The sequence below is a fragment of the Rhododendron vialii genome, chromosome 4a (genome assembly GCF_030253575.1).
Source record: "Rhododendron vialii isolate Sample 1 chromosome 4a, ASM3025357v1".
NCBI classification, from domain to species: domain Eukaryota; kingdom Viridiplantae; phylum Streptophyta; class Magnoliopsida; order Ericales; family Ericaceae; genus Rhododendron; species Rhododendron vialii.
In genome coordinates, this window is record NC_080560.1 from 36,864,696 (window position 1) to 36,889,106 (window position 24,411).

The following is a 24,411-nucleotide window of genomic DNA, read 5'->3' on the forward strand; positions in this document are numbered from 1 at the left end:
CTTCTTAGCCAGAGCTGCAAAATGACTGGTTTCAATGATTGTTTTGGGTATTGGACACGAAGTTGGAGAGATGCAAATTGAACGGTTACCAAGTCCCCATTGACAAGCTCTGTTCTTCCTTGCTTCCATTTTTCCCCGGTGAAAATCAGAATTCCAAAGGCGTAGGATTAGTTTTAACTTCTGAAAAAATGAGGATTATGTGGCCCCTGAAACAACCAATACTAAACTGGATAGCAGGTTGTTATAATTTGGTTATGAGTTCGATAATGAAGAGCCATGAATTACATAAGTTATAGGACAACGTTGGTCAAGCTAGTACAGGAATGGTGCTCAAGATGTGTACTCTTGTTGGGTAGTTGGTACGACATTTCAAGCCAGCGGTGAGCAGAGCAATCTTCCTTTAAATGAGTTCTTCATTTATTTCTGATTGGGAAATGTCACCAAGAAAAGAAATTAATGCCGTGGAGTAGAAGACTGTACGCATTTCAACCCCTCTCTCTCTCTCTCTCTCTCGCTTGTGTATGGGATTTGAATTGCGTTATTGTGCTAAACATACTCCTAACGTCACTAACCCAACTTGGGGTAGAACCATAGCTTCGTTTTCTGAATAAAGTACAAATAGTAGGGTGTGATGGGCAATGGCGGCTCCACTGAGGTTTTAAGGGATTTAAGCGATATCTTTAAATTTAAAAAATCCACTAAAATTTTATATTCCTACTTCTTCTTTTTTTGCTTATGATTTGATTTTTATTTAATATTGTCGAATCATTCATACCCGTCTAGACTCAATGAAAATTCACTAAATTTATGAGTTTATGAATTAAATCGCTTGGTGAAGTAACATAAACTAGACCGGATAAGTTTTCAATAAAAATAAACACAATAATTGTACAAAGTGCTTTTATACAAAAATTTTGTATATATTTTTGTCACCATTTAGCTAAAATCCTACAGTTCCTCCGGTTGACAGTGTAATACTCCGTTAGGAGGTGACGAGTACCATATCTGCACTTCTGATTTTTTTTGGGTCAAACATTCCAAAAAAAGAAAAAAGAAATTAGGAACGCATATATATATCTAGACCCCATTCCACTAAGATTGTTATATTTGAAATACTTATTTTCCGCTTTACGAGATATGTCATTGTCTCACAATATATCAGTTTTAAATTCATAAAATAAGTAATTATCTGAAAAATAATTAGGCTCCGTTCCGAAAAGGAAAATAAGTACTTATTTTTTAGGGCAAATTATAGTTACCCCCCTCTAACTTTTTTTTTGGCACTTAACCCCCTCAAACTAACGGAAATTCAAACGGTCATAACTTTTTCGTCCAAAGTCGAAAATATGCAAATTATATATCGATTTCGAGATCTTGAAGTCAGCTTTCTAATGACACCAAAATCACATCACGATTCAAAGTACACAGAAAGTTATGTTCAAAAGAGTAAGGACTGGTAGACAGAAAGACCATTTTGATCATAACTTTCTGTGTGCTTTGAATCGTGATGTGATTTTGTTGTCATTAGAAAGATGACTTCAAGACCTCGAAATCGATATATAATTTGCATATTTTCGATTTTGGATGAAGAAGTTATGACCGTTTGAAGTTATGACCGTTTGAATTTCCGTTAGTTTAAGGGGGTTAAGTGCCAAAAAAAGAAGTTAGATGGGGGTAAGTGTACCCGAGGCATAGTTAGAGGGGGGTAACTATAATTTGCCGTATTTTTTAAGAAGGCAATTTCAAGCTCAAAAATTATGTGCTTACGCAAATAATTTTTCTATTAATATGAATTTTGTTGAGATCTTTAATACGGTAAAAAAAAATTAAAAAATTAATTTTTATTTACATTATTTTTAAATTTAAAAATATAAAATAAATATTTATTTTTTAAGAATGTTTTCTGGGGCCTTAGATATTAGTACTACCGTTAGCTTCTCTTTCCCCATTAGTCAAAATTATTCCTAGTCATTCATTCCGTTTCGATTCTCCTTTCAATCCTCTTGATCTGTTTCTGTCAAATCTACGGCTTCGATTCCAATTTTCCACGCATTCTTTACAGTTTCACTCATCATCTCAGATTTCTTTCTTCGGCTTTCAATCTCCAATCACCCGCCATTTTTCTTTCTTCGATTGCCTGATTTTCATCCACCGTTTCAGTTTCTTCTTAGAGATATATATTTTGTCTTAAAATCATCGGCGTGGTGAAATTCTACGGGCCATGAGCAACCGCAGGTTCGTCTTACACGTTCTTTGCCCATACATTCCATCTATTTGTTACTTTTTTACATGTTCGAGTACGCGTCTTTGTAATGTAGAATCATAGATAGATGTGCTCTTATTAATATGGTTTGAAACATCGGTGGTACTTAACGGTATTGGCCGATATGTTACGGTATAATTGGTAGGTACCCACATTCTGTTACAGGCTTACAGCCGATATCGCGGTGTGGAGGAAAATCGCACAAGCAACGTAGGGGCAAAATATGGCCGTTACGGACAGTATGGATAGATTTTTCCTATGTTGTGAGAAATTTTAAAAATTCACATCTCCGGTTACCGATACTGTTGTGCTACGACTGGTACAACCCGAAACCGCGATATTGCATTCAATACCGTTATGGTGACCGATACCGATATCTCGAACCATTTGTTTATGTATATATACAAGTACCCATGACTGAGTTGTTATATTTTGCAGTTCAGAAAAAAGAAGTTATGTTTTTGTCGAGTCTGATGTTGTTCCATGTATTTTATCTCGCTCCGTGTATCAATTTTCCCAGATGTGTAATTATACCTTGTTTCAGTCTGTGGTAGGATCTAGATTCCCGAATCGCAGAGGGGAAATAAAAGAATAGAAAAAGGGAGAAATAGAATGAAGTGGAAGAAGTTTTCTTGTTCCTTTTCGATTTGTTTAGAAATAGAAAAGAAGGAATGGATATTTCTCAAAAAGTCCTTTTTTTTGTTTCTTTACCAACGTTTGGTAATGTTTGTCTTTAGCAACTCTTTGACATTGGTTCTTTTCCCCTTCTAAAATAACCCTTACATAGTCATCTAGTTGTCTTCTTCATACTTGAAGTTAGGATAAATGAAGTTAGCCACCCACGTCAAGCTATATATAAGGGCTGCCTTGCTGTAGAAAGAAAAACATAACATGAGTTCAGACAATGGTGCCATCAAAACAAAGTTCTGTAAACATTGGAATAATTGATGCCATTCCCAACTCGAGAAGTGAACCTCGAGCTCTAGACATTCGTTCATTGCTAAGATGTAGGGTAAAGATCATTCTAATACATGTAACTAATAAATAACCTGCCTTAGTACTACCAGTGTCTTAAGTTCACCATACAATTTTTTAGCTATAGTCATGGCTATAAAGATAGATTGACAGAAGATAAGCAATTCTAATTTCTTAGGTATTCATTGCTCATAAACAACCTAATACATTGGCTATACTATCAGCATATACATTGGCTATCTTCAGTCCAGGAATACTAAATAACCTGATGTTTTTACGGGCCGAATTTTTAGCTGTAGTCATTTCCCCTGAATTTTACGGGCTCCCATAGCAAAAACATCAGTCTTGTTTCAATAACCAAGCTAATTAATTCTAAGGTTCCTAAAAGATAGATTAACAAAAGATAAAACTACTGGATACATGGAAAAAGGAATAGCTGAAACTAACTGATTGATTTTAGAAATTTCCACTACAACAACAACAACAACAAAACCCATGTAGTCCCCAATCATTGGGGGTATGGGCGGGGGAAGATTGGAGACAGACCTAACCTTTGGTAATATGCACAAAGTGATTGCTCTCAGAATACCACTGAAATAGTGGCCCCCCTATACCTATTTTGCTGGGAAACCATGCCCCCAAATCAAAGCCAAATGACATCAGAAAGGGCAGGCCTAGAGACCCAATTTAATTTCTGTGCACATTACCATGCTTTCTTCATTGATAGTCCAAAGCATCGGTATGCACAATATTTTAGAAATTTCCATTGGTTCTCTAAATTTATTGCGGTCTTAGACGCTTAGTTCCATCATGTAACTCCTTTTCTACCTCCAACTTTTAACCTCATTGGTAGGATCCCTAAAGTAATTTTCATGTATACAAATGTCTTTTATATGAAATTCATGGTGAATTAGTTATGTATAAAAATATAAGCAGTGTGTAACTCTAACTTGTTTGTTAAGGGTGGAAACTGAAATAAAGATAGTCCCTACTCCTTACTTAGGTATAGAATGATCACATGAGTATGGAGATTTCTTTGACCTATGTTTCTGCCGTTTACCAGATCTTCCAAATATTTCCCCCCCTTGGCGTGGTATATGTGGCACTACTAGTTGGGCAAAGTTTCGGTTCAAAGTTGACTGACGTGGTAACTCTCTAGTGGGCAGTGGTGGGCCTGTTAAATAAGTTGTCCAATGGTGCTCTGGGAAATACTAAATAAGTTGTCCAATGGTGCTCTGGGAAATACTAGATAAGTTGTCCAATGGTGCTCTGGGAAATGGGAAATACTAGCTTTCAGCCAAATCTTTCACCCTACCACTCTGTTTCCTAGTCTATCTGTGTATATACCATGCTAAAGTGAACTATTTGATTGGGCACACCATCATCCTTATGTGCATCCTGGTGAACTAAATAAGAAGGTGAGACTAGAATATTTGGGGGAAGTTCTGCAAATATTGTACTGGGTAATGATGGTTGGTGTAGTCTATGTAGTAAAGATTTGAATATGAAAGTTCCCAAAGTCCACACAAGTTATTTAGTGTTTCTGTGTTTGGCCATCACAAAGATGCGAACAAGGGCTTATCAGATGACAATGGTTTGATAAGATGCGTGAGCCCATGACAAAGGTGTTAAATCCATTTCTTTAGATACCCATCTAGATCATCCAATTGACAATCATACTCCGTTTTTTTGAATAGTATGGTCTAGGCATGGAGTGTTTCTACTTAATCTGAAGCCCATTTAGAGTTATTCGGGTCTATTGATATGATTCCTACTTCAACTAGAGTTGCATTAGAATGTCTTTGGTAAGTTTATCAAGGGAGTGTTTGAGAGATTAGCATCTTTTCGGCAACACAATGTGTTATTCTGTGGTCAGTGTGTTTTTTCAAAGCTTTGGCTTCCTTTTGCTTTGTCTGGGGCTGCCAAACTTATTTCAAGATGCTGATCTAGAGGGGGGGGGGAAAAAAAGGGGCAAACCCCGTGCACGAGGCTCCTGACATTGCGGGGTCTAAGGAAGGGTTGATGTACGCAACCTTACCTCTACAAGCAGAGAGGCAATGCAAATTAAGTGCTGCAAAGATGAGCTGTACCGCTCTATTTGTTTTTGACGTAAAATAAATAGTTTATGTATGTCATGTTATTCGGGTTGGACAGTTAGTAAAACATTTCTTTAACAAAAGTACTTTACATCATAGGGCCAAAAGTGATGTATGTTCCAAAATCCTGGTAAGTCATTTTTGTCATTTACACAAGGAATCGTTGGTGGCTTTAGAGCTTCTGACATTTTCTAACTCTTGCTCAGCCTTCGCCTTGCATCAAGCTGGACGTAAAGAAGTGATACAAATTGATGTTGACCCAATCCTTGAGCATGCTAGTTTATCATTGGTGTTGGCAACGAAGTCTTAAAGTGTTCTATTCAAGTGCCAACCATAAGGTGGAAAACAAAGGAGGAAAAATATTTTTATGAACCATCATCTGACATAAAAATATTTACACATCGGATAAAACGGTGGCTAAATTTTTTTTTCCAAGGTTTCTTGGAAGTTTTGAAATAGGAGCCTATAGAAATGTGACTTGTGTTTGAGTGCATTATTGGGAATTGTTACAACTTGCTGGTGTGTGAGAAGAGCCCACCTAACGACCAAATGTGAAGAGCCCTTGGAAGTCTGTCTTGGATAAGTAGGCTATCTGCTCACCTTTGAGCCATTCCTAACCTCACAAAATGCCCTTTTTGGTCCTTGTGTAATATAGGAAGAACCGCCCTGCCCTCAAATGAACACCCTTAAAAGGCCCATTAGTAGATCACAACTTTGGAGCGTTCGGTCGACGTTGATGGTGTGAGCTAAAGATCTTTTGACAATGTCAAAGAAACTAAACGGAGAATAGGGAGACCTCAATAAGTTGAACTATTTTGGGTGAAATCTATAAGTTGAGTTACTTGAAGTTTTACCCTTTATGAAGAGGTATACACTCAGTCAATTCTGTAACTCTGTCCCAACTTGTTTGTCTATTTTCTGAAATCTAACTTTGTAAGGGGCCATAATTGTTGCACTTAAAAAGTTCCAACTTGATATTACAATTTGGGACGGAGGAGTAGGTGTATCAATGGACCCTTGATTTTGTGGGAGTATTGACATTTACAGGGTTTTGGGGGGTTGAGGTGGAACTGCTCTTTCCTTTTACCTTACCTGTGATCTCTAATTGTCTTAAATGTGAAGCATGAAGTGTACTGGTTTTCTTACTTACAAAAAAAAAAATGAAGTGTACTGGTTTTCTTTGTTAGTGTGCTGGTCTCTCTGTTTACAATGCCATCCATTCCATGCGTATGCACAGAAGTATATAACGCGGATATGGCAGTTTCTGTTTGGTTTTCAATTTCTCTTTTTTGTCACAAAACTGGATTTTCCAATTTTTATTGGTGATTTGTCTGGTTCTCTAAAGTTCTGGTGTGGCCAATCTTTATGCAGGGATTACCGTGCCTCTAAAGCGGCTCTGTTTGATGGCATTGATAACATTGAGGAAGGTGGCATTCGGGCCTCTTCCTCTTACTCTCGAGAGATTGATGATCATACCAATGACAAAGCTTTAGATAGCCTGGAAGATAGAGTCAGCTTCCTAAAGAGAGTGAGTTTCTCAAGCTCTTTGTTTTAAGTTTTTAACAGTGAAGATCTTATCTGCTTCTTGTCTTTTCCAGCATGTAAATGTACAATTGGTATTGTCTAGAGGTATTTTCGGGTTATGCTATGGCTCTTGATGGGTCAAAGTAGCTTTGTTGAATTCAGTGCAATCATAGCTAGTACTCGTGTCTAATCTTTCTAATCACCGTGATTACCACTAATAGCAGCATGTATTGACTTCTTCTTTTTTTCCTGTCAGATTTTGTTAGTTTTCGGTAAGATGTACAATGAAGCTTGAAACAAACATAGCCAAAGGGGACACTAACACGTCAACTAGTGACTCAATTATATGACAAGTTCAATTTACTTTCTAAATTAATTCAGTGAAAAAGGCTAGAGTATGATTTGTTTTGAAAAGCTATGATTAACTAGAAAGCGGTAATTGGAAGTGGTGAAAACTTTGAGAGAGGATTTCGACTCCTCTGCCGCCACATAATCAAGTGGGCTATTTACGTGTAGGTACAGAAAAAAAGTAATTCCCACCAGGTCACCTCCAATTAATGAAACACTAAAACCCTATGAAAGTGCCTAAAACCCTAAACCCTGAAAGTGCCTAAACCCTAGGGTACCCTATAAAAATGTCTAAACCTTAGGGTACCTTACGAAAATGCCTAAACCGCTAAAACCCTATGATAGGAAAGTGCACCCTAAAACTTCTATGAAAGTGCCTAAACCTAAACCTTAGGGCTATATGAAAGCGCCTAAACCTAAACCCTAGGGTATCCTAAAATCCTAGAGTACCCTAAAACCCTAGGGTACCCTAGGGTGGCACTTCCATTAATGGTAAATGTATTTTGTAAAAAGTGAATCTAGTGATAATTAAGTATTCCATCTTACATTAATGGGAATTAAGATGTGGTTTTTTGTACCTAGTGGTAAAAATCCCTAATCAAGTCATGTATAGACCCCATTTACTATTCAAATCAATTATGATTACTGTTGGGGCTTGCAATCCCTACCGATAAGCACTAAGATGATGTTTACGGTTCTTCAATTGGCATAGGGTATTCTATAGCACAAACCTTCTTATTAGTACGGTCCGTGTCAATGCACAGGTCCTTTCCAATAGCATAAACTGTCTGAATGACCTACAAACTAATTAGAATTCAGAACCATTGCATGACCGTACTTGAAACCATGAACAAAAATACATGATAGAAAAAATTGAATCGAATTTGAAGGAATGAAAAAAGGATCCTTGTCATAGAGTCGAATTCAAATAGGACACCTAAGATTTATACAAAAACAAAGTTACTTGGAAGGAAGCTTCATCTAGACCCGACTGGATGGATTTAGCTGCTCATGGGGGAATTGGATTTTCACGCCTTCAATGATAGTAGAAGTCATGGAGGTCTCTCTCTATTGTCTTCTTTTATAGCCTTGCCCCTTCAAAATGCACTAGAAATCTACTAGCAATGTAGGTTTTGTCAGACAAACATTGTTGTCCTTCGAGATGGGTTGGACCACCGTCCGGATGGAAAATCGGGTTGACTGACCGCTGTCCGGGCGGCCGTGACCCCGTCCATGCAGAATGTACTGGATTGGCCATTCTCTTCAATCAACTCCAAGGCCTCTCATCTTCGCAGAAACCATTTAATGGCCTCTCATGAGCACTTTCTCCCGTCCTAAGGTCCTCGGAATCTGCAGACATGAGAAACGCAATAAGCCAACCAATTAACCAGAAGCAATTGCATCTCAGGGGGCTTGAATGGGTACATTTATGCGCCTATCACCAAGCAGTCGAATACTCGTATGAGTGGGCTAAAAAGGAAGGCATGTTATCTAATCGCATTGTTCACTAACAGAGGATGCATCGGAAAGGGCAAGTGTCTGCTCCATGCCAAATAACCTCCCTACCTGACACATAAATATGGAACCACACTGTAGATACCGATCAAGGGAAGAAAAGGAGATTCAACAACCCTGAAACCCATAGTGGGGAGCCGAAATAATCCCAAGTTCTACTCAATAGTGTCCACAGTGGTACCCTACAAAAGACTATCCATTGATCAAAAAGTCAAGAAATAGTTCTGAGTTTAGATTTCTTTTCTGAATTTTTGGGTGGTATATTTATGGAATGCGTGGTGATTTCCATTTTCCATCGGACAAGATTTTTGTAAAGGTGACACAAAATGGGGTGTCATTAGGGAGGACCACATGAGATTGATTCCCACCATGGGCTTGTTTTGAACCCTGGTCTTTGCTACTCGTATGGAGCCCATCCACCGTGTAATTGCCTACGTGGAACTCTTCACGTGGGGAAAAAGTGCAAGATTGTTGATCTTGTGGTAGGATCATTCTTTCTTCTTTACTCTCTTACTAATCTAAACAGCAGCATGTGTGAACAGTTGTAATGGTACGCAGATTGCTAAAAAACAAGGATGAGTTTCTTTTTCCGTGATTGGTGAAGAAAATTTTCATTAACTTGAAAACACAAAGTATAGCGAGTTAGATGGGAAACCCAAGAAATGAAGACCGGAAAGATCATGAGCCACCAAAACCTGGAATAGGAAAAGATGCCAAGGCATCCACAAATAATAGGAAATGCATAGGTCTGAAAACACAAAAAAAGGGCAATACACCATATCAATAATCAACCAACCCCTTGTTTTTATCTCGGATAGATAATTTTAGCTGTCTTCTATTGACCTTCACGCTCCTTACATCCTCAATGCAACATATAAAATCTTGGATTGGATTTCCAGTGATCAAGAATCCACCCTAGCTTTCACTAACTCAACCACGTTAGATCATAAAATTGCAAAGAATAATGATCCCCAAGTATCTTTGTTGACATGTTTTCATTTTTAACCAAACCACCAGTGTAAACATCCTGACCAAACCTTCCAAACAAAATCACAGTATCATGTAGTCTAAAGATTCATCAAAAGCACCATAGGGTTTTGCTTGGAATGACCTAGGTTCCTAGGCTATGAAGCATAAATACGGATACAGGACGTGGATATGACACGATACGGATATGTTAGGATGCGGATACATTGGCAAAATATGTTTGTAACTATTATATATTATTTTAATTCTAATAATACCAATTATCCTTGTAAAAATGTAGTACATACAAGAATAATTCTGACCCTGGTACTATTTCAGAAGTCAGAGAAGTTGTTTTCTGGAGCTATCATTTTTGAATTTTTTTTGAATTAAATACACAGTCTAGACAGTTTATATACAGTGCGTACGTAGCTTGTGTTACATTGTGTGATTCAGAGAGAGAGTGTTCGAAATCGATCGGCTGGCCCTGTGCTTAAGGCTTCTTCTCTATCGAGTCTGGGCTTGTCTTTCATGCATATTTTATTTGCAGTTTGCCCCCTACTGACTTAATTCTTTGAAAAATTTCAATTTAACCCTGCTGTATCCCACAAGTATTCTGAACATATCCGAAATTACAGCCGTTTAAGTTAACGACGGGACACTTATTTTCTGTATCTGATACCTGTGCGTGACTCGTTTCTGAGTGCATAGAACCTAGGCATTGGTACTAACCAGCCTAAAAGCGTTTTCCATCAAAGTAAAAATTGCCACACATGGGCCATTTTGCAATTTAATTGCCCATGTGAACCCCATTTTCATGACTTTAGGATGTAAATATCCAAATCAATAAGTATTTTGGTCGACGCTTATGACCTGAAACTTGCAACGATCTGAAACTAAGACATCTTCTGAAGCATCTTTGCAGTTAACAGGTGATATACATGGGGAGGTGGAGAATCATAACCGCATGTTGGATCGAATGGTAAGTGGTTGCATTTGTGAGAATAAACCCAAACCCGTTCATTTAGGAAAGAAGTAAATCCAGTTTGTTTTGTTTTTGAACCACTTGTACTTGTACTTCAGGGCACTAAGATGGATGCAACGAGGGGAATCATGTCAGGAACTATGGATCGGTTCAAGATAGTAAATAAACTCTCTGCTAAACTTTCTTATCTTCAGTTCTATTATTGTTTGTTTATTTAGCTTTTGGCTAATGGCTCAATGTCTTAATAGTGGCCTTGTAACTGTTTTAGGTACTTGAGAAGAAATCAAGTCGGAAGATGTTCAAACTTGCGGCATATTTTGTAGTTTCTTTCTTTGTCATGTACTATTTCATTAGGTAAACCATCTATCTTTACTTTCTATTACGTCGCATGCAAGCCGTCTGTCTGTTTGCCTGCCCATCTGTCTGTATGTGTTTGTGTGGAATGACTCAGACACATGCACCTGAGCCTTAATGAGGACTCTTAACCTTCATCTTTTGGGTGGCTGGGATGCCACTAAGCTCTTACAGCATCTATTTTTGTTTCAGTGAGAATTGAACTTTAAATATTTTAAAGATTGGGATGAAGCATCGTTTTATTGCCCATGGAACTGGGGTTATGACTTTGATGAATGTATCTGCATATTTTCATATATTTGTTCGCATCCATCTGGTAACGACGATAAATCAGGACACATAACTGTAAGCTTCATGCCTCTTTTCCTTGGGTTGCTTACCGGTTGTTTCTGGTTGCATTATTTGCATGTAACACTAATTAGTAGTGAGTCTGCTTCCATTTATGCTTGGGCTTGATCAAATCCATGCGCATATAGATGCCTAGACAAACGAGCAAAAGCGCACGGGCGAGCGAATATTTGCACGTGCTCGCGTGTCCGTCAGGAATAGCAAATTCCTGCTATTGATGTTCTAACTTCCAACTCACCTTTCTCGTTTGCAGGGTTTTCAGAGTTTTCATGTATGGTTAAAGTTGAATTTTGAAGCCGGACTGATGTACTCTGATTAACGGGTAGTAGCTAAAACAAACAGAATTAGATTATAAGTTTATGGAACTTCCCTTTCACTGAATTGGTGAGACAGCTGGGAGAAAAACGCTTTGTGGTTGCGAGTCATAATAATCCACAGGGGAAGTTGTATTTTTTGTGCTCATATGGATTGTCATTATTTTCTGCTGGTAGTTGGTTTCACTGAGGTTATGTAAACCTGAATAATTCATGGTTTCTGCACAGACTTTTTGTTGGCTACACTGTAATTAGAATACATTAACATGTGATTTGTTATCGGAATTACCATGTGATTTGTCATACAATATCCCTCGGCTGATTTATGGTCTCTCTTTTAGGTTAATAAAAATTACCGAAGTTAGGCCCTCAGTTTATGATTTAGAAGGTTTCTTCCTCTGAAACAATGTCTTAGTGGTAGGGTTGCAAACGAACTGAGCAACTCACGATGAGCTCGAGACTCGGTTTGTCTTGTAATCGAGCCGAGCTCGAGTTTTAGGCTCGTGTAGTAAACGAGCTGAACTCAATACTCTGAAGCTCTGCTTGGCTCAAAAAAGCTCAGCTCGTTGTATAGGCTCGAATTGTTTATAGGGGCTCATGTAGTAAATGAACTTGGCTTGGCTTATTAAGAGCTCGTCTTGTTTACAGATGAGCCGAGCTCGAGCTCAAGCTTTAAAACTCAATTCCTAAACAAGCCAAACTCGAACACAACAAAGTCCGGCTCGGCTCGTTTGCACCCCAAGTTAGTGCTATCAGCTATGTTTAGATCTTGGATTTGTCATGCAGTCTTCTCTTTATACTTGATTGACTGGAGTAGATATCAGTGTGTCAACAGTTTTTTCAGAATCTCCTTGTCGACATTTGAATACTCCAATTTAGTTAGTTGATTTTCTTTTGAATTAATCCCAAAATAATACCTTGGGAATGTGGAGTATTAGTTAACATTAATCCTCTAATCATATTGTCCGGTAGAATCACTCACCTATCATTTCTGTATCATCTACTCCTAATCTTGATACTTAACAATAATCTTTGTATTATTGGTCTGGTGGAGTTGCTCAAATCTTTTGATGCATCATATGGTACCTTTTTAAAAAAAAAAATAATCTTTGTAGTTTTGGTTTCTTCATTTTTTTTAGACCGAAGGACAAAAATCAATTCTGAAATTGAAATACTAATAAAAGATTTTTTTTTGACAAGAAATACTACTCCCTCCGTCCCTAAATAAGTGTCCGACGCGCAAAATTAGGCTTCACAAAACATGCATATTTTTCATTAAAAATTTTAATTTTTTTTCACAATCTAATAGAACTCATTGCTATCTATTGATTTGTGAAAAAAAATTAATTTTTTTAACGAAACAAATGCATCTTTTTGAAGGCCTAGTTTTGCGCGCCGGACACTTATTTAGGGACGGAGGGAGTAATAAAAGATAAGGTTCAGTAAACACCAATCAACCTTTGACAGATCAATTTAGGCCACCCAATTAAAACTAAAAAAATACAAACAAATTGAAAGATGGCTCACCCATGTAAATACTGTCACGTGCTTATGGTTTGCATAGACGTTTATGATCTCTCAACACTACTTGATCGAACTCCCCACTGAAGCAGCACTAAATTGGTGGGTCTGTCGAACCGAACTTGTGTTTGTACTTTCTCATATGAATGAACTTCAAATAGAAGAAAAAAAATCAAATCTCCAAAACGATGTAGGATGCATGGGATGCAATATATAGACCAACCGGTGATTCTACGAATAGTCACAAAGGAGCGCCTCCGTTCATAAAAGACATATCTATCCACGACGAACATGTGTCAATGGAAAGACACAACTCTAAATCAATTCAATTTACATTCAAACGAAATGAAAATATTATATATCAATAATATGTTCCAACAAAATGTACTATTTGACGTGTCGCCTCTGTATTAGTAGTATTAGTAATAGAATGTGTCTCGTTTATCATGTAGTGAAGCATATTGTACAAATGCAATGGTGACAGCTCAGTACCCAAAACTATAAACATTGCTCTTTTTTGCCTCAGGAGCACTAGTATCCTTCTTTTACCCTCGTTCAGCCTTCGCGACTAAATTCTGGCCTTCGAAAATCTCAAATTTCGTTCGTAAGAGCCCTTAATGGTTGACGTTTATAACTAAGAGAAATCTTGACACGTTCTATTTGGCCAAATGGAATTTAAAAAACACACTATCACCATACAATAAAAATTACCCTCTTGTGAACTATTTGAACAATGAAAGATCGGATTTAGCTATTGTAATAAAATCGTGAACAATGAGTTTTGTCAGTTGTAAAACTAGAAAAACATTTTAAGAGTAAATAGTGGCAGTCTTGTGCGGAAGCGTTAACAAACACAGAAAATGGACATGATTATTACTATGTAATTGAACAAACCAGAGAGAGAGAGAGAGAGAGAGAGAGCACTGAGAACAAAGAGGTTTCACGTGGTTCAGTAACGAATACCTACTCCACGATCAATTAGACGATCAAGGGTTTTACTATACGAAAGAAAACAGCTACTCAAAGGGCTATAGATGAGATTTCTCAGAGTTCCTCTCTTGCCTCTCACAAAAAAAGCTGTTGTGAATATAATATAATAAGTTGAAAACCTAAAAACAGCTTAAATACTGATATGTTCTGCGTCCGACCGCCCGGATGGGATTGAGGGCTGCCCGGGCGGAATAAACTGAGAGCGAGACCAACTTCGGGCAGCACGGGTCGCCCGAGCAGAAATTTCTGACATGGCGGGAATTTTAGACAACTCAAAAAAAAAAAAAACAGCTCCGAGTGACTCTGAAATTGAGCCAAAACACTTCATGCAGCTATCAATTCTCGTTTTCGTAAATTTTAGCACATTGAGTTGTTTTCGAAAGACGACTTCACGCTCGAACAAGCACACGCATATGATGCAACTCAGGGTCAGTGGAGGACCTCACCGTTGCCGGCTGCCGGCCACTGAAAGTGATTGCCTGCAACTAGAGGTGGGTAGTGAATATAGCGATGACAATATTGTGTCCGAAGAATATCTGATAAATTATTGCTTCCATTAGTTTAGTACACGTAAGTCCTAAACTCCTTAAATATTTATAATTAAGCTCTTTGACCTTTTAGTGTAAATAAGGGAGCATATATAGATAGATGGATTCTTCTGAGTTATCATCTCTGACTTATACAATTGAGCACTTTCGTGGATAGATTTCTTACGTTTCTGCACTAATTTAAAGATCTCAATAAATAAATTCTAAAAGTGTTACAAAAAAAATTCAGGAAATCATGCACAAAAGTGCTTCATTTTTTTTTATTTATTTATGAAAAAGATACTTTCTCCGTACTTAAATAAGTGTTCAGTACGCAAACCTAAACCTTATAAAAAATTGCATGTTTTTCGTTAAAGAATCTATTTTTTTTTCACAATCTAATAGAATTCATTCCCATCTATTCATTTGGGAAAAAAAAATTAATTTTTTTAACAAAACAAATGCAAAATGTTAAAGGCCTAAATTTGCGCGCTGAACACTTATTTAGAGATGGAGGAAATACAATTTTTCTTAATGAACTACAATTATTGAACGAAGGAATTACTTTTGTAATAACATCATGTAAATTTTGATATTAAAAAAAAAGAGGTACAGTAATGATGTACAACAGGCAGATTTGAATGTCATGTGAATATGTGATGTTGATAGGACCTCATAATATAGTTTAACCATGTAAATACTTTTAAGGACAAATGATGATACCATGTGATTCACATGGAAAAAAACCTATAGATCCAACTCAAAAAGCTATTAAGCTGATAGGTCCAAGTATCATCTTATGTGGTCACTCATTTCATATTCAAATAATGTGGGATTATTTTTCTTAATATCCTTCTAATTACGTGCAACTGCATTTGAGATTTTGATTTGTTACCGACTCACGTGAGGTCTCTTTTTGGGATTTATATTCATGCAACCTTTTTTATTGGGCTTGGCATCAGAGGTGTGGATTATAATTTTCTTAAAATCTTATTAAAATAGGTCACACTTTTATACCACAAAAACTTTGAATCTGTCCCAAAAGTTTAACTATTGGTTGAATACTTAGAGATGTTCCGTCATTATATTAAGTGATCATCCATTTCATACGCAATTGACCTTGACACCCTGAGTTATAAAAAAAATGTGATTATCGGCTTCATACCCAACCAATGTAGGATTATTTTCCTTAACACCACAAACGTGACGGTTGTGTGGCATGTGTAAAATATTAAAAGTAACACAATATACATGTTTCGGCAAAATCCATGGCACTGTGCTTTTGGTCTTTCTCCTAAATATGTTTTAGATTCCCATAATTTTTTAAATATTAATCATTTTTTGATGAGCATAAGTCCCTGTTCCAGAACTAACTTTAAGTAGGAGTATTTGTTTAGAAGATAATTTCAAACTAAAAATAATGTGTTTATGCAAATAATTTTCCTAGCAATATAGATCTTGTTTGACAGATCTCATTGAGATCTTTTGAATGATACAAAAAAAATTGAAAAATTATTTTTCATTTACATTATTTTTTAGTTTGAAAATATGAAATAAGTACTTATTTTTTAAGAAAGTGTTCTGAAACAAGGCCAATCATAATCCACAAGTAAAAATAATGACCAAAACTTGTTTTACAAAAGCTAAAGTATTTCAAGAAATGCAAAAAAAAATACCAACTATATATCTACAAGAAAATCAATTTAGTACAAACCACTTTCTCTTTCCTCTCTTAGCCTTCATTAGCTTCATGTTCTATGCATGTAGCTCTTGTTTTGGCTTGGACTTTTTATCTCAATGTATCCTCTGTTTAACATCAATAAAATTTTGTTGCCGATAAAAAAACAAAGAAAACATAGAGAAACAGTTGGCCCGTGTGTGTTTTTTTTTGGGGGTAAGTAGTTGGCCCATGTAGTACTAATACTACTTTTTTTTTTTTTTTGGGGGGGGGAGGGGTGTGTGTGTGGTGGTGGTGGTTTGTTTTCTTAGTCTTAGTTAGGGCCAGTTTGGCCTAAATTAAAAAGTCAGATTATTGTTGGTCTCTAATCAATTTTTTTTTTTTAACATTTGTTAGTTTTGTATTTATTTTTTTTAATCAACAGAATAAGCTCTTATTGCAGTTCTCTTACAACCATGACATCTCCTCAATGGGTATCACACATCGGAGTTGTCGGGAGTGCACTTGTCCAATTTGTTGGGTATCCACAGAGTCCGCACTACATTGTTTGGACCTAATATATATAGATTGAATGACCCATATATACTTAAAAAAACTAAGCATTGTAAGTGGTGAGCCATCTAATTGTATATTAAGGTCCAACTCTTTTTCTGTTATTCGATGTGGAACTCAATCCTTACACATGTTCCTGACAGGAGTTTCTCCATCTTCCACGAAACTTGAGTATAAGACGTTATTGAACAACGTACGGGATGGGACTAATAAAAAAAGATGGGGGTAATGCAGAAAAGAAGAGGAATAGCACATATCAAAAAAAGAAAAAGATGAATAGCACTGAATCGGGAGAGAATTTTTGTCTAAAAATTGGGAGAGAATTTAGAACATCATATCGAAAGTGTATTACATTTGCTGAATGCAACCCACTGTTTCATACTTGTAGCCCAATTTTGTCATCTACCCCAATGAGTCAACTACTTCTAAAGTCGGTCCAATTAACGAGGAGAGATTTTGATACATATGTTGGGCCCGGAGTGCCTGCATGAATTTAGTTACATAATGTCGCTCTTTACTATCGTTCTGAAAACAGACTTGTGGGTGCAATGTTGAATGCTATAAATGACTTAATTAAAACTCTTCCTACCACCAATTAATTTTAAAAGAGATGGTGGAAAGCGGTCCGACAACATACAATCCGTTTTTTATTCAATGCAATCCGGTATTTTGTATTGGAGGCACCCCGACCATGTAATTGCGTCATCGACTTGTCAAGTCGGCCCGATTTTTTGTAATCTGAATTCACCAACTTGATTTAATCGCTTTTTATGGAAAGTGGTAATATTATGGTGGTTGTGTTTGAGTGTTAATATTTCTTTGCGATGAGTGATTTTAGGTTTGAATTGATGAAGCAGTATGTATACTGCTCCTACAGGATCGGTTGAGTGGAAACACGACAACAAGAACAAACTATCTCTAAGTCTAGGAGTGGCCGCCCAAGCACTAGGCTATTAAGGTCCATGTGTATCCACTTTTGAGAGGCATTGTTTTTCACAAGGTATAGGCTTGTCAATGGACTGGATTCAATCCGAATTCAATTCAAAAAATTCAATCCGAATTCGATGACGTTGATCTGATAATCCGAATCCGGTAATCCAAATACGGATCGGATTGAATTTGGATCAGATCGGATTAAATCCGTTATCAATCCGATCCGAACTTTATTTATTTATTTTTAAACAAATGTTTAAGAAGTTGTAATTTTATTTTAAACTTTTATTTTATTTTAAATTTTTTTGGAAAATAATTTTTTTTGCTAAAATTTTTGAAGTAAAAAAGTTTTCAGATCCGATCCGATTTTTCAGATTCGAGTCTTATCGAATTGACAGGCCTACCAAGGTATACCACGCATGTATACAATAAGTTTTGACTTTCCAAGACCACTTCATTTTTTTTTCTTTTTTCATCAACCGTTGGTTGGATTTCCCTCCCCCATCTTGATGTACCCTTGTCAAGATTTTTGAATATAACTTTTTTGGCCGATAAAAATAAAATAAAAGAGCCTCCAAGATTAAAAAGGAAATTTTTTTTTGCACTCTCTAAATTGATAACCACACTCCTCAAATTGATTTTGGCACTCCCCTATGGTAGTGTTGTTATCGATTTCGGGTGTGCAAAAATCACTCCATTAAAAAAGGTCCCTAAAGGTCATCCATGTTTACGTACTATTTTTGTCATGATTAATCCTTCATACGCATGCAACTGACCTTGACACCCCGAGTTATAAAAAAAATGTGGTTATCCCGCTTCATACCCAACCAATGTAGGATTATTTTCCTTAACACCACAAACGTGACGGCTGTGGCATGTGTAAAACATAAAAAGTAACACAATATACATGTTTCTCTGCAAAATCCATATGTCACTGTGCTTTTGGTCTTTCTCCTAAATATGTTTTAGATTCCCATATTTTTTTTTAATATTAATCATTTTATATGAGCATAATCCACAAGTAAAAATAATGACCAAAACTTGTTTTACAAAAGCTAATTAAAGTATTTCTCGAAATGCAAAAAAAAATACCAACTATATATCTACAAGAAATCTATTTTTTTGAAACGGGAAAATCAATTTAGTACAAACCACTTTCTCTTTCCTGTCTTAGCCTTCATTAGCTTCATGTTCTATGCATGTAGCTTTTGTCTTGGCTTGAACTTTTTATCTCGACGTACCCTCTGTCGAGTATCAATAAAATTTTGTTCCCGATAAAAAAAAATTAGAGAAACAGTCGGCCCATGTGTGTGTGTGCTTTTTTTTTTGGGGGTAAATTGTTGGCCTATATTGTACTAATACTACCTTTTCGCAATGTACCCTATCGAATTTCTCCTTAATAAACTTTTTGCCGTTTCGAAAAACATACTGCTCCTACCCTTTTTTTTAAATTTATTTTTAGGGGGTGGGGGTGGGGGAGTTGTGTGTGTGTGTTGCGGTTTCTTAGTCTTAGTTAGGGCCGGTTTGGCCTAAATAAAAAGTCAAATTATTGTTGGTCTCTAATCAATTTTTTTTTGCATTTGTTAATTTTACATTTATTATTTTTTAACCAACGGAATACACTCTTATTGCAGCTCTCTTAGAACATCACGACATCTCCTTGATGGCTATCACACATCGGAGTTGCCTGAGTGCGCAGGCCCAATCTGTTGGGTATCCATGGAGTCTGCACCACATCGTCTAGACCTAGTATATATAGATTGAATGATCCATATCCACCTAAAAAGCTAGGTATTGTAAATGGTGAGTCATCCAACCTAGTATATATAGATTGAATGACCCATATTCACTTAAAAAGCTAGATATTGTAAGTGGTGAGTCATCCAATTATATATTACGGGTCCAACTTTTTTCTATTATCTAATGTGGGACTCAATCCTTACACATGTTCCTGACATGAGTTTCTCCACGTCCCGCGGAAGTTGAGTATAAGACATTACTGAACAACGTACGGGATGGGACGAATAAAAAAAGCTGGAGGTAATGCAGAAAAGAAGAGGAAGAAGAAGATGAATAGCACATATCAAAAAATGAAGAAGATGAATAGCACTGAATTGGGAGAGAATTTAGAACATCATATCGAAAGTGTATTACATTTTTCTTTTTTTTGAACGGCGAAAAAGATATATTTCATTAAAACGAAATGAAGTACATCGATAAACAGGGCAAGAAAAGATAGCATCACAATGTGAGAGTAACATCCCAACGAGGTTGGCACCCTACCCCACAACAATCATATGCTATTCAAGCCCGAGGATTGATAAGAAATCAATCCAACCGGATTACAAGAAGAGTACCCAATGAGGCTTACAAAGCAATAAGTAGAAGTCGAAGTCGAAAAACTTCCCAGTAAGATCAGATCAAAATGTCAAAGCGAGATTCCTTTGAGCCCAACCAATTCGAGATAGTCAAATTGGCGGAATCAGCAGATGAATAGATCCTCAGTTTGCAGCCCTTGCATCAGAATGCACATCATCACCATCATTACCACCGAAACATCAGAACACAAACCACCCCACCCTCCAGCCACAAACAGCCCCACCCCCGAAGTGTATTACATTTGCTGAATGCAACCCAGTGTTTCATACTTGTAGCCCAATTTGTCATCTACCGCAATGAGTCAATGACTTCTAAAGTCGGTCCTATTTACGAGGAAATATTTCGATACATAAGTTGGGTCCGGAGTGCCTCCATGAATTTGGTTACACATTGTCACTTCCTATGACCGTGCGATGTCGAATGCCATAGAAGATTTAACTGAAGCTCTTCTTACCACCAATTGATTTTAGGAAAGATGACCGGTGAAAAGTGGTCTGACGACATACAACCCATTTTTTATTCAATGCAATCCGGTATTTTGTATTGGAGGTACCCGACAATTTTTTGAAACGTCCCAAAAATAAAACAGGCGGAACAAAGTGGGACAGAGGGAGTACTAGTTAGCACACTAATCTGAATTCACCAACTTGATTTAATCGCTTTTTAAGGGAAGTGGTAATATAATGGTGGTTGTGTTTGAGTGGTAATATTTCTTTGCGATGAGTGATTTTAGGTTTGAATTGATGAAGCAGTATGTATACTACTCTTACAAGATCGGTTGACTGGGAGCACGACAACAAGAACGAACTATCTCTAAGTTTTGGAGTGGCCGCCCAAGCACTAGGCAATTAAGGCCCATGTGTATCCACTTTTGAGAGGCCTTGTTTTTCACAAAGGTATAGGTCTGTCAATGGACCGGATCCAATCCGAATCCGATTCAAAAAATTCGATCCGAATCTGATAACATCGATTTGATAATCGGAATCCGGTAATCCAAATACGGATCGAATCGAATTAAATCCGTTATCAATCCAATCCGAACTTTAAAAAAAAATTAAAAAAAAAAAAACTGTAAATTTTTTATTTTGAAAAAAAAATGTTTAAGAAGTTGTATTTTTATTTTATATTTTTAAAATTTTTATTTGGAAAATAATTTTTTTTAAATTGTATTTTTTTGAAATTTTTTTTTTGAAGTAAAAAAGTTTTCGGATTTTCAGATTCGAGTTTTATCAGATTCGGATTTGGATCGAATCCGGTCCATTGGCAGGCCTAACAAGGTATATCACGCATGTATACAAGAAGTTTTGACTTTCCAAAACTATTTTAGTTGGGCGTGACCATAGGGGCTCCCTACTCACCAATGAAATGTCCGGTTCGAGCCATAGCTACAGTCCGGAAGAACAGGCCGTCACCACAGCACTACTTTAGTGCACAACTGATGAAAACTCCCTCCTTTGATCTACAGACGAGGTTCAAGTACCTGTAGGAACTCGAACTCCCACCAGCGTTAAGGGATGTAATGAGCCTCACCAACTGGGCTACCACCTCAATGGTTGCTCAGCTTGTTTGCCACTCTATTTTTACCTTTACCAAATCCTGGCTCCGGCTTGTTCGTGGCTCTATTTTTTTACCTTAAGCGAAAAGAAGAAAAGTAAAATGCGTCGGTCTCATGTATTAGGTCAGCCCTCCGTTTTGAAATTGTCGGAAGGAGACAGCGACATGCTCCCCTCCCACCTTCCCACCCATATCCACGCGCACAGAGACCCCACCAAACACATTACTAAAGAAAAAACCCTAATGCCCCCTCGACGAAACAACCCCCTCCACCAAATGTTGAGACTTTTGAGAGAGAGAAAGAAAGAACGGACCTGAAAAATAGAGAGAGAGAGAGAGAGAGAGAGAGAGAGAGAGAGAGGAGGAGGAGGAGGAGGAAAAACCTAGCTCAGCTCCTTATTTCACCGAACGGACCTCATCCATCCAAGAAATATATTAAATAATTCAACCCAATTTTGGTCTATCATATTTTTTCCCTTTCGAATTTAGGTGTTTGGACTAACTTTCAGCTTGCACATATCTCAATTAATACCAGAATTTAACTTAACGGCCCGACAAATATTCCCTGTGTCGAGACCAACTTACACAGACGTTCATTTATTTCGGGAACTAAATTAATGATCAATTACTTATCATAAACACAGAAAAAAAATAGATATTTAAAATCAACACAAAGTCAGGTATGAACCGGCACTACAAGAATTGATGACACTCAAACAATTTGGAGTTTGAAATTTGGAAGAGAACAAACTAGCTAGCTCATTCGTGTCAGGCATTGACCACCACTTTAACTCCACGGAGTTGTGGATGTCATGCTATTGGTATACTGTCTTGTCCTAAATAGGCTTAAACTTTTACAATATTTAAAAACAAATATTTCTAATCTTTGAGTGCGTTTTTCTTTTTTTTCCTCCTCTTTTGTTGTTTGCGTCTGCTCTTTTGTTCTGTCCACTTGGAGCACTCTTATGTGTTGTTTTTAATTCACAGTATCATCTACAATCACTCTCTCTCTCTCTCTCTCTCTCTCTCTCTCTCTCTCCCTTTACTTGATTCCGTAAGCTACCAGGACTGCATCTAATTCTCCTATTCTAGTTTCACACTCCATACCTCTTTCTCAATGGAACTGTATTGGCCCTTGTTTCAGAGTTAATATCTGGGTTCTCACTTCTCTCTTTTTTCATAGTTTTGTTCATCGAATTCGCAACAATGGCTAACCGGTGGTGGACAGGCGTCCAGGTGGGCTTGCCGGGAATTGATCCGGCAACCAGCTCACCTAAGCAAGATCTTGAAATCTCCATGAACCAAAAAGCTTCCAACAATTCTATTAGAGATGACGACGAAGAAGACGAGGACAGAGATAATAGGGATGAGCTGAACGAGGGCGCGGTGGTGGAGCCTGGGTCACGTAGACCAAGGGGTCGCCCTCCAGGATCGAAAAACAAGCCCAAACCCCCAATCTTTGTCACTAGAGACAGCCCTAACGCGCTGCGTAGCCATGTCATGGAGATAGCCGGAGGGACCGATGTCGCAGAGAGCATCGCCCAATATGCCCGGAGGCGTCAACGAGGGGTTTGCGTTCTGAGCGGAAGCGGTTCGGTCGCCAACGTGACACTGAGGCAGCCGGCCGCGCCAGGCGCTGTGATGGCACTTCACGGAAGGTTTGAGATTCTTTCATTGACAGGGACATTTCTGCCTGGACCATCCCCACCTGGTTCCACTGGCCTAACTATTTACCTGGCAGGCGGGCAGGGGCAAGTGGTGGGGGGAAGTGTGGTCGGTTCACTGGTGGCGGCAGGACCAGTCATGATCATTGCCGCCACATTTTCTAATGCTACCTATGAGAGGCTGCCTCTAGAGGATGACGATGATGTTGGTAGCGCTGGGCAGGGTGAGCTGCCCAGCGCCACGGGAAGTGGCGGGGGACCACAACAACACGGTCTCCCTGAGCCTTCTTCTCTTCCAACTTACAATTTGACACCAAATCTATTGCCTAATGGGGGGCAACTTAATCATGATCCATACAATTGGAATCATGCCAGGCCTCCTTATTGAAGGGGGCAAGACCTAGAGATCAGACAGTACTGTAACCTTAACAATGTTCAATAAGCAAAAGGGGAGAAAGGGTTTAGCCTCATGAATCCTTAATGGTGTTGTATTGATAGGTATTTAGGAATAGCAAATTCTAGAGGACAAAGCTTATTCCTATGTAAATTAGGCTTCTTTTGTGTTGTTTCCTTTAAGTTTGCAATAAAAAAAAGCCCCAGGTTTGCTTACTTTGATTACTTCTTAATTTGTGTAAACTTTTTATATGCAATTAGTAACAATTTAGTATTTGCACTAAGCTTCGTCTGCGGTTTGCCAAAGGTGAGCTTTGTTTTTAATGATTGTTTTAGAACATATATGCAATTCCCTACAATTTAGTCCTTCGCATTTCTGGGTGTTAATCCTGGCCCAACGATTGGGTAGCTGCACTTCGATGATGCAGTAAAGTTAAAAGTTCCATTCCTGTGGATTGACAAGAATTTCTACGTGGGGAGGTATAGAGAACTCTAATGTCATTGGACAAAATTTAAGTTTGTTATCTTCTAG

The 24,411-nt window shown here is 37.6% G+C and overlaps 2 protein-coding genes, 1 long non-coding RNA gene and 1 other non-coding gene across 6 annotated transcripts; 3 read left to right on the forward strand and 1 right to left on the reverse strand.

The window, feature by feature from the left end:
- The first annotated feature begins 1,934 nt into the window (after positions 1–1,934).
- LOC131324142 (bet1-like SNARE 1-2) lies at positions 1,935–11,991 on the forward strand. Of its 2 annotated transcripts, XM_058355977.1 has the most exons (6): positions 1,937–2,235; positions 6,706–6,862; positions 10,613–10,669; positions 10,771–10,830; positions 10,941–11,026; positions 11,628–11,991. In XM_058355977.1, the coding sequence occupies exons 1-6, from the start codon at positions 2,222–2,224 to the stop codon at positions 11,653–11,655; spliced, it is 402 nt and encodes a 133-aa protein (XP_058211960.1). In that variant the 5' UTR covers positions 1,937–2,221; the 3' UTR covers positions 11,656–11,991. The 2 variants fall into 2 exon arrangements, with proteins under 2 accessions (XP_058211961.1, XP_058211960.1); XM_058355978.1 differs by having other exon boundaries at positions 1,935–2,235; positions 10,941–11,991.
- LOC131324143 (uncharacterized) lies at positions 2,589–5,192 on the forward strand. Of its 2 annotated transcripts, none has more exons than XR_009199238.1 (2): positions 2,589–4,494; positions 4,536–5,192. It is a non-coding gene; the product is annotated as an uncharacterized LOC131324143 (long non-coding RNA). The 2 variants fall into 2 exon arrangements; XR_009199239.1 differs by having other exon boundaries at positions 2,589–4,460.
- Positions 3,854–3,961, reverse strand: LOC131324908 (small nucleolar RNA snoR100). Its single transcript, XR_009199494.1, has one exon. It is a non-coding gene; the product is annotated as a small nucleolar RNA snoR100 (small nucleolar RNA).
- A 10,783-nt stretch (positions 11,992–22,774) lies between the features above and the next one.
- Positions 22,775–24,095, forward strand: LOC131324144 (AT-hook motif nuclear-localized protein 20-like). The gene has a single exon (XM_058355979.1). The coding sequence runs from the start codon at positions 23,029–23,031 to the stop codon at positions 23,872–23,874; it is 846 nt and encodes a 281-aa protein (XP_058211962.1). The 5' UTR covers positions 22,775–23,028; the 3' UTR covers positions 23,875–24,095.
- The last annotated feature ends 316 nt before the right edge of the window (positions 24,096–24,411 follow it).